The following is a 12702-nucleotide window of genomic DNA, read 5'->3' on the forward strand; positions in this document are numbered from 1 at the left end:
GTGCCTCAAAGGAGCAGAACGAACAGTGAGAGCAGGATGTACCTTATTGTTGTCTTCATAGAGCATAATAACGATCTGGGTCATGTAGTTGAGCTCAGTCACTTCACTCAGATAATCCATAGCTCTCTTCCACTGCTGGTCCTTCACCTCCTGAAACATCACATAAAAAAAAACAGTGAAAGACAACTGCTTTAAAAAGTATTTTTGTTCTCGCTTTTACATTTTTGGCATTGGTACTTCTGCTCTAGTTTCTGTACTTCTTTACTCTTGTGAAAAGTAAGTAAACTTTAGCATACAGTACATTTAAAAAGAGTACTTTTACTAAAATAATATACAGAAAGAATATACTTATGTGCATACTGAATGTTAAATGCAATTAAAATGGATTACAGTTCAAATTACAATTATAAATTTATTATTATATAACTATAATTATTTTCATATTAAGCAAAAAAAATTCTAGGAGTGTAATGGTTCACGAAATTCACGGTTCAGTATGGGGGTAACTGGTTGCGTCCCAATGTTGGAAATATTTCTGTTTTAAACCATGAAGGCAAACCAATGGATATGACACACAAGCAATGTGCAAACTTCAGGCAAGAGTTATGCCTGTAAATGTCTTAATCTTAGTCAATTTACTATACAGTAACTGAAAGTAAAAACAGTAATGACGGAGACGACGAGATAAATCGACTTCAACATATGCTGATAATGGCATATAAGTAACAGTTTTTATTTATTCCCTTAATATTTCTACCATTACACAGTGAAAAAAAAAGAAAAAACTTATAGTTAAACAGGTTGTTTTTGAAAGTTATAAACCTTTTGATGACTGAAGTGTTAATATTTTAATCATAGGCCTATAATTCATTGTATAGACCTGTTTTAAAATACCTCTTTTAAAAACATTTTAATTAAGGAGGAAATATAAAGCCTAATCTTTTGTTATCATCGTATCACGTCAGTTATTTGTTAATTATTGCGGGGCAAATTTTCATTTGATAATAAAAGTAACTTCATAATAATAATAATAATAATAATAATAATAATAATAATAGGCCTAATAAAACTAAGTATGTAACAGGCCTACATTAATTGGAAATGTCAAATATCTTAATATTGCCAACAAATGATGTTTTTAACAATATCTCTGGCTATCGTCAACACAAGATCATCGTCTTTCGATGCAAACCCAGCAAGGGGTCTTTCGTGACCCATTTGTAATAATACATTTCCTTTATTTTATCTAATCGTTTGGTTTGTTATGTGTACTATATTGTGTTTTTGTTGAATCTTGCATGTCTGTATTTACATATACCATATTTTTCGGTCTATAAGTCGCACCTAAGTATAAGTCGCATCAGTCCAAAAATATGTCATGACGAGGAAAAAAAGTGTGAGCAGTCAAATCGCTACTCGACAATCGGACCGTACAGTGAGCGCATAAAAACCGTGAGCTTGGGCTTTACATCGCATGCTATCTACTCGTACATTGTGAGTTGGTACCTTGCCGAAATCGCACAGAAATCGCACAGTGTATGTCCAGCTTTATAGTCCGGAAAATATGGTAGTTGTAATTACAATCCTGTAATGATTAAGTTTGAATTTATTACATTTAAAATATGTTAATTTAAAATGTGTTATGATGCTTACATCCAGCAGGCCACCATAACGAAAGATGCTAAGCAGGGAGTGGACATGACTCTCACTCGTGAAATACAGCCGAGTGCGGACATGCCTGCCTGGTGACAGCACTCCACGTGAATATCTGTGACACAAAGAGATGGACAAGTGTGAGCCTTCATGCTCAATAGGAGAGAGCAAATAAAAGAAAGAAAGAGATATGAGTGAAAAGACAGGGCATCTCACAGTGGATGCAGCTTGTTAACAGACTCGTCCTCGTGTGTCCTCTGAAGGTCAAGCTGAATCTTCTTCACTAAAGGCAGACAGTACGCATATGCAATATCCAACTTCTCCACCTTATTAATGCCGTACTCCTAAAAAAGTAGTTTGAAGGTGAGTTGTACTGAAGTTGAAGTACTAAATTAATTAAAACTTCATTAAATGTATAAAAATATATTTTTTCACAAAAAAAGTCTTCAACTAAAATTAAAATGACAACAGAAAATATTAAAATAAAATCTTCTTCAAAATATTAACAATAACATTATAAATGAATGTACAATTATATATCACTCATCAATAATAAAATACCAAATTAATATTAGTTTTTAAGATTGATGTGGTTTGGAATTGGTCAAATGTAGTTGGAAAAAAAGAGTTTAAATTAATTAATTAAATTAATTTCTAGATTTAACTTATGGTTGTGGTGTCCAAGGACTGGGAGACTAGTATTCTAGCAAAGCTGGTCAAGTTTTTTCACAAGTTCACGTTTCAGAGTTTCCTCACACACCTGTGGTATGACAATGTTGGCTAGTTCTCGAGAGAGCTTGAAGAGTTCCAATGTGTCCTCTAGGCCCAGAGAGCTGTTGTGCTGCACGTCATACTTCACACAGTCATAAATGTCAGGAATCTTGCTGATGTCATAGCGGCCACTCTTCATGCGGAAGTCCCTTTCTAACTTAGACCAGCGCTGCAGCATCATCTCCAGTGTCTCACTGTGGTACAGCTGTAAATCTGAGAGAGGCAACACCAACTCATTTACTCAGATCGGGTTTTTTTTCACAGGTTTCTCTTTTTGGCCTTCTAAAAAGTGAGTATTTTCTCTCTCTCTCTCTCTTTTTTTTGATGTGAGCACAGAGCAATCACCTGCTGATTTGGGGTCTTCAAGTCTTTTGCGGATCTGTGAGGTGAGGCTCTGGACAAGGGTGTAGACTTGATCACACATACTAACTGGATTCTCCACAGCCTTCATAGAGTTCACCAGAGAGCTACTGCATGTTGGAGCCAGCTGGAGAAATAAAAGGGATGAAGTGGACACAGATGTGTTCTCATATAAAGTCAGCAGAGGGCTGAAATACAGCTTTCTGATGCTATGATTTACCCTGTCAAAGTCGTCTTCTGTGAAGATTTCGTCTTTCTGCATGATCTCATGAAGTCTAGCCTTAACCCTCTGCTGACAGCCGCTGAGGGATTCGATATCGTTATCCAGCAGGCCGTTCATATTTGCACTCTTTACCATCTGGACCAGGATCGGTGTCAGTTCCCCTTCCAGTGCCAAGAGACCCTGACAACAGGACAACCAACACCAACTTAACATCCTCTAATAATTGAATATCTTTAAACTTTATACAACCTGTATTTGTTGTGGCTAAAGACCTTTGCAAAGGCAGCAGCAGTCATTTGCACCCTGCCCTCATCAGAGGCATAGATCTTGAGGTCATGCCGGTAGGTGCTGTGGAGCCTCAGCAGGCCGCAGCCAGGAAAACCAGCATAATCCCCTACAAGTGGACAAGAACACAAGACTCAGATAAACACATGATGAGACTAAATAACCATATAAAACTGAGGCAATTAACCCTGTTCCTAGAAACCCACTGTCTTGCTGGGTTTAGCTCCAAACTTTAATCAAGGTCTTACTTGACAGTTAGAGGCATGGGTGTTGGAGCTGGAACAAACTCTGCAAGAAGGTGTCTGTAGGAGCAGTGTGGAACAAAACCGATATAGGGTAGGTGAACATGTCCAAGTTAACGTGTCCAAAATGTTAACAAGTCCAAAGATTGTAAATGTAATCATAACATAACTGCAAATGTGTATATTTTGCTCTCAAATCTCATTCATCCCTGTGTTCAGTTTGAATTTGGCAACTTCAGTCACAAAACCAATCGGGAAGTAAAACATGACCTCAAATAAATTTGGGAGATAAGGAAGAGCCAAAGTTTATCTGTGAACAAAAGCTAAAATGTAAGTCTGATCTTTACACAAATGTATCAGAAGACAATACAGACATATGAACAATATATTTTTTTTTATTCTGTAAAGAAGAGGCAGAAATTAAAACCAAGAACAAATAAAGAAAGAGGGAAGAGAATTATATGAAAATTGCTGAATAGGCACTGGGTTTTATCCCAAATTTGGAAACACTTCATACTACCTTACATTTAATAAATTTATTGGACATGGAGAAAAAAAACAATAAATATATTGTTGTATAAATATATTATAATAAATACTTTATAGATCTTATATTTATTATATTACAATAAGTAATTAATTGAGTGCCGCAGGGATGACTCATTTTTGTAGGTGAATCCAGAAGTGAACAAAAAGTCAAAAGCATTTTTCCAGAAATAAAAAGTTAAAACTTTGATCATCACCACCATTAAACTTCTAAAAACTCCTTCCATTTTTTTTTATTGAAATCTACAAGTTGCAAACTTTCCTGTTTGGCATGATGAGGTTTATTGTCCCCAGCAGCCTCTGTAGTCCCCAAAAAAACATTATCCTCGGGACAATGGAACCGTATGTACAGAAATGTTTCTAAACTTTAGGACTCATTCCAACAGCACTCTATGTATCACCTGTATTGTATTAGTCACTCCTAGTCAGCTAGGTGTTAATAATTTTTTTTTTTTGGCATAATGTTTACAAGAGCTGTTGTATTAGAATGGTCTAAGGAGGAGCTTAAAGCATGAGATTTGTGAACTCTAGATGGTCTTCATCATGAGTTTCTGAGTCCACTAATGTGTGAAATAAGAAACAACCAGTGACGAACGTGTGTGTCCATAATCTTAAAAGACTAACAGACAGGAGACACTCTACCTTGGCCTCCAGGGTACATGCAGCGAAAAGCCCTGCCAAGTTCTTCAGCCTGAACTCTGCCAGCTGGAGTCAGCTCTCCTCCCCACTTCAGCACCAGCAGTATAGAGGGGCTCTCCTTCCGAGTATCTGCACACAACACACACAGCAGCACCATCAAACACGAGATGACTGAAGCCAAAGGAGACAATCAGCAATGCTCATACCTTCTTCCTCGCTGGATGTTTTAGGTTGCCCATGAGGAAGGTATGTTAGCTGCACTTTCCTATTGATTCCAGAGAAATGGCCATACCTTAAAAAAAACAGAGACGGAGACCAGAGTTTAAAAAGGCCATATCCTTCAGGCTTAAAAGAAGTTTACCCTCCACCTTATTTTTTTTCCAGATGTCTATATTAACATATAGCCACAAGGACATGCCAGATCAGCTGCTCTGAAATCCATCCGGCGAATCTACGCTATTTCAATAAGAGTGATGCTTGACAAGGGTTGTGAAAGGGGACACTGCGATTTCATTGTGTCACAGGACGAATCTTCCTACTGACAATCTAAAAATACTGCATGCTGGAAAATCACTGAACATAGTGTTCATATATAACATCCATCAACTACATCTCCTTTAAGACATGTTACAGATGACTCCTTTGACACACTAGAAACATTATTGTATTTTTGTTGTTTTCCTGTAAGAGAGCATGTTATGCATTTGTTATGGCAATTAATGTATTGTTTCAGATAAAACCTTAGCCAGTAAAAATGTAAATGAGACATGATGTATCTATTTCTTTGGAAAATATGTCATGTCACAAGACTGAAAGGAGGCCACCTCGGGAGACTGCAAGTGTGCCAGTTAGCATGGCCCAGTTAACGGCTTACATTAACGTACATTTCTAGAACAGTCTTAAGTTGTTCAAGCTTGGACGACTTCTCCTCTATTTCACAGTCAGTATGCTGTCCTATGTCTGCCAAAAGTGTCCTGGTAATGTCCAGAACTTCCTGTGGAAACAGCACAGCACAGATATGGAGTAGCACCACAGTCTTTAACAATATTTCAACATTTAAATGACTGGCTCACAATGCGGCCTCAGCATACTTCCAAAGAGGCCTAAAAATGACTTAAAGTGATGCAAAACAAGACAAAACAGGTATTAAATTAACTAAAACACTAAAATACAGAGGTATTTCTTATTTATTCACACTAAACTCTACTCAGCCTACTCTGAGTGGATTGAACCAACTCTATTCAGCTGTTTCCAATCTCAGTTCAAGCTTTAACTCAGAGTTTGTTGAACCTCCTTTCTGGAATACCACCCTGGAACATTCATGCAAGTAATAAATTCTAAAACACCATAGACACTTTTATAATGAATATACATACATCAAACTACCTTAGCCAGTAAATAACAAATGACTGGAAGAGTCATGAAGATACATTGGTGAAAAACTCATAGATTAAAATAGGTGGACTTTGTCAATAAGGCTGAGAGCGTCTGGGGCCATTTCAATAAGGAGGTTCAACTAACTCGGAGTTAAAACTTGAACTCTGAGTTGACTTACTCAGAGGTGGGAAACTCTGAGTTTTCGGTTTCAGAACAGCTGAATTAAGTTAGTTCAGTCAACTCAGAGTAGGTTGACTCTGAGTTTAGCATGTGCACCACGATTATGAAAAGCCATGATCAATGGAGCACCAGTATTACAATTCACCATGGCAATACAAGTTTAATTCTTATCCCTGTTATAATAGCACAGGTGAAAACTGGCAGAACGGTAGGTTATTGAACTAATAGGATATTCATTTTCATGGTATCCCACGGGCAAAAAATTTTAATAAAGTAGTAATAATTTTACTGCATTTTTCTTATATTGCAAATTATCTGCCAATACTGTAAGAAAAATACAGCAGCGGCTATTTACACTTAGTGAAAAATATAGCCTATTCTATTTACCATGTAAAAGAATCAGTTCTTTGAAATAAGTGTAATTAATAATTAGATGCTATTTATACTGTATACTGTCAGATATACAATTTGCACTTCAGTACAGTTGTATATTAACAGGATGCAATAATAACAGTGTAAATGATTATATTTATAGACCCTTCCATTTTTAGAAAATGTTCTTAATTTTTATTGAAAATGAATTCTAATGTTACATGTGATGGAAAAGTAGGAAGAACAAGCTCGGCAAAAGCCGGACTCGAACCCAGTCAATCGCGTCACAAGCTTGTTATCCGCGCCCAACTGTCTATACCACTGAAGCCGTTATTCACGTTTGTTGTTTTTAACCTTGTGTGACATTGGAGGGCAGAGCTACTGTAAATTTGCACTTTGTAAAGGACACTCAGAATAATTTTGTTTTACATTTGCTATAAGATATTATTTATTACCATACTGTCAGATAATTTTACTTAGGTAAAATGCACTTCATTTAGAAACCCTCAGAAACGGGCTTGACTTACCCTGCTTTCTCGGGTTTGACATACTTCCCTTTCTGAAACGGAAAACCCAGATTTTCCTAATTTCATGTTTAACATACTCAAAGAGTTTTACGGGCCCCACGTTTAAATTCAATAAAACTTCAATTAATTAAAATACATAAAATTGTTACCTGCAGTTGTTTGGGTTTCTTTAGCTTCAGCTTGCCCGTTTTATACCCATCGTATTTTTCAAAAAGCTCAAAGAACCTGGAAGAATGGAAAAAGCACTACATTTTACAATTTGGATCTATTAGTCATGCTTTAAGTGATTAAGTCTATTGAGGAGATGACAAGAACACACATGGGATTGCGCACTTCCATCTTCATCTTCTGCTTTGGTGTACGATCTCCATGACGGATCACAGCTATCACACAGCGAAGCTCCATCCTAGCAGACAGAACCACAAAAAGTCATTCTGATGCACTCATAACTGGGTCACTTGGCATTTATTTTACAGAAAGATGAATCTTACTACCATTAATGTATAGTATAAACTACTTTAATGAGTAAAAGATGTGAGAGTAGCATGTGATAAGTACATGGTCCCTGATGTAGTGGGTACAATAGGAATGTCCTCTGCCTCTGTCGGTATGGACCAGGGGATCTGGAACTGAGGAGCCAGCTCCCTCATCACAATATTTCTAAGAGAAAGAACAAGCCACACTCATCACGTGTTGTGCATTTTGTTAACTATATGTTAATTCATTTTCATTAGGATTTACCCCAGGATCTTAGCACAGTCATCATAGTACTTCATGGAATTCTTCACGAAGCTGAATCCATTGACATCACACACATATGAGTGGCCATTGGCTCGGAGAAGATCGAATCCACACACTGTTTGCTAGAGTGAAATAAGTCTTTGAGAATAAAATCAATATGAACTGATTTTTCTGAGCTTAAAGAGAAAAAAAATGCCTTAAACTCTAAAGCCCAGAAAATGTAATCTATTGGAAACATTTTCATTCTGTACTGTTTCAAGAAACCAAGAAACGAACAGCCCATCTGACCTTGAATGCCAGACACACTTTACGGGCCACAAGCTTCTCCATGGCAGTGAGCATGACTGGGTAGCGGATTTCTTTGCCTTCGCTGTCTCGCTCAACTTTCCCGTCGAGAGCAGGAGACTTACGAGCCTCTGCGTGAGCGTAGTCTGGCCCTACTGTATACACCTGTAACATTACAAACACGCATAAAAGAAAAATAACATTTTCATTTTATGTTCACAGGAGAGCTGTAAACAAAAAAAGGACGAAGACATTTTACAAATAGCATCAGATTCCAGGGAAACAGCATAAGATGAATGAGAACTAATTCTAAGACACCAACCAGTCTGAGAAATGTTGCTGCACCTCTAAAAATATCACATTTGCAATTGAACTAAACAAAACTTTGCCCTATTCAGTAGATCAAGAGAAACAGGGTAATGCAATCCCCACGTGAAGAAGATGCTAAATTATTTAGTACCTTCACATCTGTGCCATCAGTTGGCATGAACTCTTCATAGATATAGGAGCCAGTTTTCCTCACACAGCTCTCTGGAGAGTAAACACTGCTTCTGCTCCCAATCTGAAACAAAGACACATTCACACTCAGATCATTTACTTAATATTGGGCCTTATGTGCAGTATTCACAGTTTTGTTCATAAACTATAATTCAGTGCTACAATAAGAAGTTACTATGAAACATAAACCCATTTAAGCTATATAACATTAAGCATTATAATTAATGTACAAGCACCAAACACAAACACATACATTTATATTAATACAGCTAATAAAAATTCAAATCCACTCAAATTATGTAACTGATGTATCAAATACGCAGTGATAAACAACAAAAAGAGTTATTGCTTCTGTTTCCTGTTTTAGGACTTTCCTGCAGCCCTCTATAGCTCTGGTTGGGAAATCAAATGCTTTAATGAATGAATGAACTGCTAAAACAAGACTTCAAGTTAGTAGTATTCAAACACTGCCTAAATACACTGATAAACTCTGCAATATATTTTTAACAGCTGACAGGGAATGCCAAGAGAAAATGTCAGCATGCTCTTCTTCGTGTCTGTTACGGACCATTCCCAACAACAAATGATGTGCCTGTGTGACTGAGAGGGACGCAATTCAAGCTCTACAGCAGAGATAACAGGAAGTTATTGCAACAAAACCTTTCTAAAGAGACGCTGGCTGCCTCCTCCAGCTGAAGTTGGGTAGTAGATGTACACATTATGGTCCTCAGCAGAAACTGGCTTCTCTACAAAGGGTTTTAGAAAGACTTCACCGTTGACTTCAACTTGGTCTTCTCCCTCAACCAGGTTACACTCTATGACAAAACACAAGAAGGAAAGGCCATTCAAAACAGTCTCACAGTGTAGAGAATCAATATCTGAGCAGATATGCAGATAACATAGTCATCATCTGAGAAAAGACCATTATGCGGAATTATAACTGGATAAATATAGCACTTTGATTGTCATTTGTTTAGAGCAGGATTAATTTATTTAGGTCCTCAGGGAACTGTCATAGCTGCCAAGAACATAACAGCTCGCTGGATTCCAGACGGTCACATCACAGGCCTCAGAGCAATACTTGTATCTTTGGCCTGAAAAACACTTGAAATTGCTCTTTGTGAGGGGCTATATTTACTGAGAGACTAAAGAATAAGAATAAATCAGTGCAGAGACAAAGCAGGACACTTTGCTAAGATTAAGGTTTCCACTTCACTATTGGATGATGAGGAAACAAGCAAGTAAACAACATAAGACGGATATAAAAACACAAAAAGAATGTATATTTGAAAAACAAAAGCTTTGACTGACCATCAGGTTTGTCAGGGTCACGGTTTAACACAGCGTAGCGTGGAAGATCTATCCCCTCCTCCTGCAGGATACGATATACTTCCCTCCTAAATATCATTAAACAAAAATTATTCAGGTATCATACAAGATGCTGAAATGTATGTAAATATGAGATATAATATTCAAAACTGTGTTTGAAGAATATGCGAATACCTATCCTGTATGTAATACTGCATATTCAGATCATTGATGAGCAGTGGGTTGCGCAGTTTTACATAACTCGCTGCCTTATCCAAGGGGAAACCTAATTCAAGAGAAAATATTAACATGGTTAAATATAAAAAATGACTTGCCAAAGACACAACACACTGGTAAATACATTTGTAAACTGCTTATCAGGTATATTTGCACACTAAAGGACAAATTCATTGTTTGGCTTATTTGCACAGGAAAAAATCCAGTCGTTTCAACGGGTATCCATGTTTTTTGGAACTTCATATGAGAGCAAAATGCAGGCCACAGATTACAAAAAATGTTGTCTGCACCTTCATTGTGTCTCCTTAGACTAGTTAATGATAAAGGAAAGCTTGATAAATGAACAAGAGATCTCTTCCATAAAGCTGCTTCTTGATTTTATTGACTTGCTTTACGGTTTATGAACGCGATCTATAACCAGCTCAGAAGGACACAAGCACCTGACAAACCTTTCGAGTGAAATGAGATCAGGCAGTCACAGAGTGGCCACTTCTCCACCGGCTCATTGAGTACGACGTCCTCTGGAAAGATGACCACTGTGATGTACTCAAACTTGCAAAGACGCTCCAAGATCTGAGTCATGGGTTTGGACTTGGATTTCTTCATCATACAGCAAATCCCCACCACGATCTGACGCTCTGGAGGCTTAAGAGAAAAAACAAGAATTTAAATAAGACGTATCAGTGTCTACCTAAACATGTCAAAATCAGCAGCAAGCCTGCATATGAGTAGCCATACTTGTGTGTACAGATGTTGAAAACAACACTTGGAGAATCCCAGGAATGACATACTGAGACATACTGCACAACATTAGCTTCTGTCCTCTAACTACTAAATCTCCCACTTTTTGCAAAATCTCTGTTAGACCAGACACTTAATCAAACTGCACACCATTCGTACCGAGTCATCCTCCAGGTCATCTTCGTACAGCTCCATGTCTGTCCTCATGCTGGTGTAGTCGTCCAGGCCTTCGCTCTCATCCTCCGCGCAGCCCACGAAGAATCTGGGAGCGCCGCACTGGCTCTCGCCGGGGCTGCTGGGCTCTGACATTACAGTCCACAGCGGCTACGACCCTCTGCAGCCTGCCGCTCCATCTCACACTAACACACAGAGCTGGAGGGGCACGCGGCCAGACCAGCTCCGTACCCAGCCTGCAGGAGCCGCGGTGGGTCAATGGCGAAGCGTGGGAATGTGAGTTAGCGGGGTAGAGAAGAGGCTGGACAAGGCCTGCCAAAGTGCAGGTAAATAGTTATGGGGAAAGATGTAAAGTTGATGGAGTTGATGTTTTTCAGTTTATATGAGAGAGGATCTTTCTCCAGATGTCTTAACAAGACCCTCAAAGAGTGAACTGAAGAATAAAAAAAGCATCTTCTTTCCTACAAAAACAAACAAAATGCTTAGTCAATAAGTGATCTAATCAGCCAGTGCACACATAAACTGTGATTTCTGTGTAAGGACTTATGTTTGTTCAAGCATATCCTTGTAAATTTACATTAAAATTAATTTACACTAAATAACACCAAATTAAAGTAACACAAAATGCAGTTTCTGTCATTATTTATTCACCCTGATGTCATTCAGAACCCATGAGACTTCCATTCATCTTCCAAACACAAATGAAGATGTTTTTAATGAAACCTTAGAGATGTCTGTCCCTCCACGCCAAGTCCATTCCACCAAAGGTTTGATGCTTCAGAAAGTTCATAAAGACATCATGAATGAATCCATATAAATTGAGCCGCTTAATAAAAGTCTTCTGATCACTTTATATGACAAAAGGATTATATATGATGAGCAAATTAGGTTTTTATTCACATATAAACACTGATCAACGCACATACATAGAGCACATCAAAAAAGGTAAATGGAAACTCAAATTAGGGTTGAGTGATATTGCAAAAATCTGTTTTTTTTTTTCAGACAGGATTACAATTTTCTCACAATTTTTTTTCTCACAATTTTTTGTAAGTTACAGAACCGCACAGCGACTACAGACAAACTAACTTCCCTAATTTCCCAAATTCATTTCCCTAAAAGATGCAAATTACAAATAAATGAACACAACATAAAAAAGTGCCTTACATTGTTCAAGTACAGTAAGTCTATTTAACAGTAGCATTCTAGTAAGAAATACCACAGAAATTGAATGTCAATGTAACAATGAAACACTTCATATAGTCTTCACTGTATGAATTAAATATAAAGTAAGAAAAGATTTTCAGTCAAGAGCATTGAGTGATATTTTCTTTCTTTCTTTTGTGATTAACATTAAGGACACACAGCAGCAAGTATATTAAACTGCTGTCACTTTAAGACCTTATTCATGGATCTATGCGTTGGCTAGTTGTTCTAAATTCAGTGTTTAATTGGGCTTCTTGCTTTAATATTGCTCAGTTCTAGCTCAAATGTGCTTGACTTGCAAGAGCCAAGGTGGGTTGTACCTGTAGTTGTACTTGTG

The 12702-nt window shown here is 37.6% G+C and overlaps 1 protein-coding gene across 7 annotated transcripts in view; it reads right to left on the reverse strand.

The window, feature by feature from the left end:
* Positions 1 to 12702, reverse strand: part of LOC127961674 (inositol hexakisphosphate and diphosphoinositol-pentakisphosphate kinase 2-like) — a 30515-nt gene that overhangs the window by 15833 nt on the left and 1980 nt on the right. For all 7 annotated transcript variants that reach the window (XM_052560902.1, XM_052560903.1, XM_052560899.1 and 4 more), the window contains exons 2-22: positions 11145 to 11620; positions 10694 to 10889; positions 10203 to 10293; positions 10011 to 10096; positions 9360 to 9514; positions 8662 to 8763; positions 8205 to 8366; positions 7917 to 8038; positions 7734 to 7835; positions 7495 to 7581; positions 7325 to 7400; positions 5604 to 5713; positions 4926 to 5011; positions 4723 to 4848; positions 3280 to 3401; positions 3005 to 3187; positions 2770 to 2911; positions 2414 to 2637; positions 1870 to 1997; positions 1654 to 1768; positions 43 to 150 (exon numbers count right to left, since the gene is read on the reverse strand). In XM_052560902.1, coding sequence (XP_052416862.1) covers positions 43 to 150; positions 1654 to 1768; positions 1870 to 1997; positions 2414 to 2637; positions 2770 to 2911; positions 3005 to 3187; positions 3280 to 3401; positions 4723 to 4848; positions 4926 to 5011; positions 5604 to 5713; positions 7325 to 7400; positions 7495 to 7581; positions 7734 to 7835; positions 7917 to 8038; positions 8205 to 8366; positions 8662 to 8763; positions 9360 to 9514; positions 10011 to 10096; positions 10203 to 10293; positions 10694 to 10889; positions 11145 to 11294 — 2673 coding nt within the window. In that variant the 5' untranslated portion in view covers positions 11295 to 11620. The remainder of the gene's footprint in view (positions 1 to 42; positions 151 to 1653; positions 1769 to 1869; positions 1998 to 2413; positions 2638 to 2769; positions 2912 to 3004; positions 3188 to 3279; positions 3402 to 4722; positions 4849 to 4925; positions 5012 to 5603; positions 5714 to 7324; positions 7401 to 7494; positions 7582 to 7733; positions 7836 to 7916; positions 8039 to 8204; positions 8367 to 8661; positions 8764 to 9359; positions 9515 to 10010; positions 10097 to 10202; positions 10294 to 10693; positions 10890 to 11144; positions 11621 to 12702) is intronic.

Source organism: Carassius gibelio, chromosome B7, assembly GCF_023724105.1.
Source record: "Carassius gibelio isolate Cgi1373 ecotype wild population from Czech Republic chromosome B7, carGib1.2-hapl.c, whole genome shotgun sequence".
Taxonomy (NCBI): domain Eukaryota; kingdom Metazoa; phylum Chordata; class Actinopteri; order Cypriniformes; family Cyprinidae; genus Carassius; species Carassius gibelio.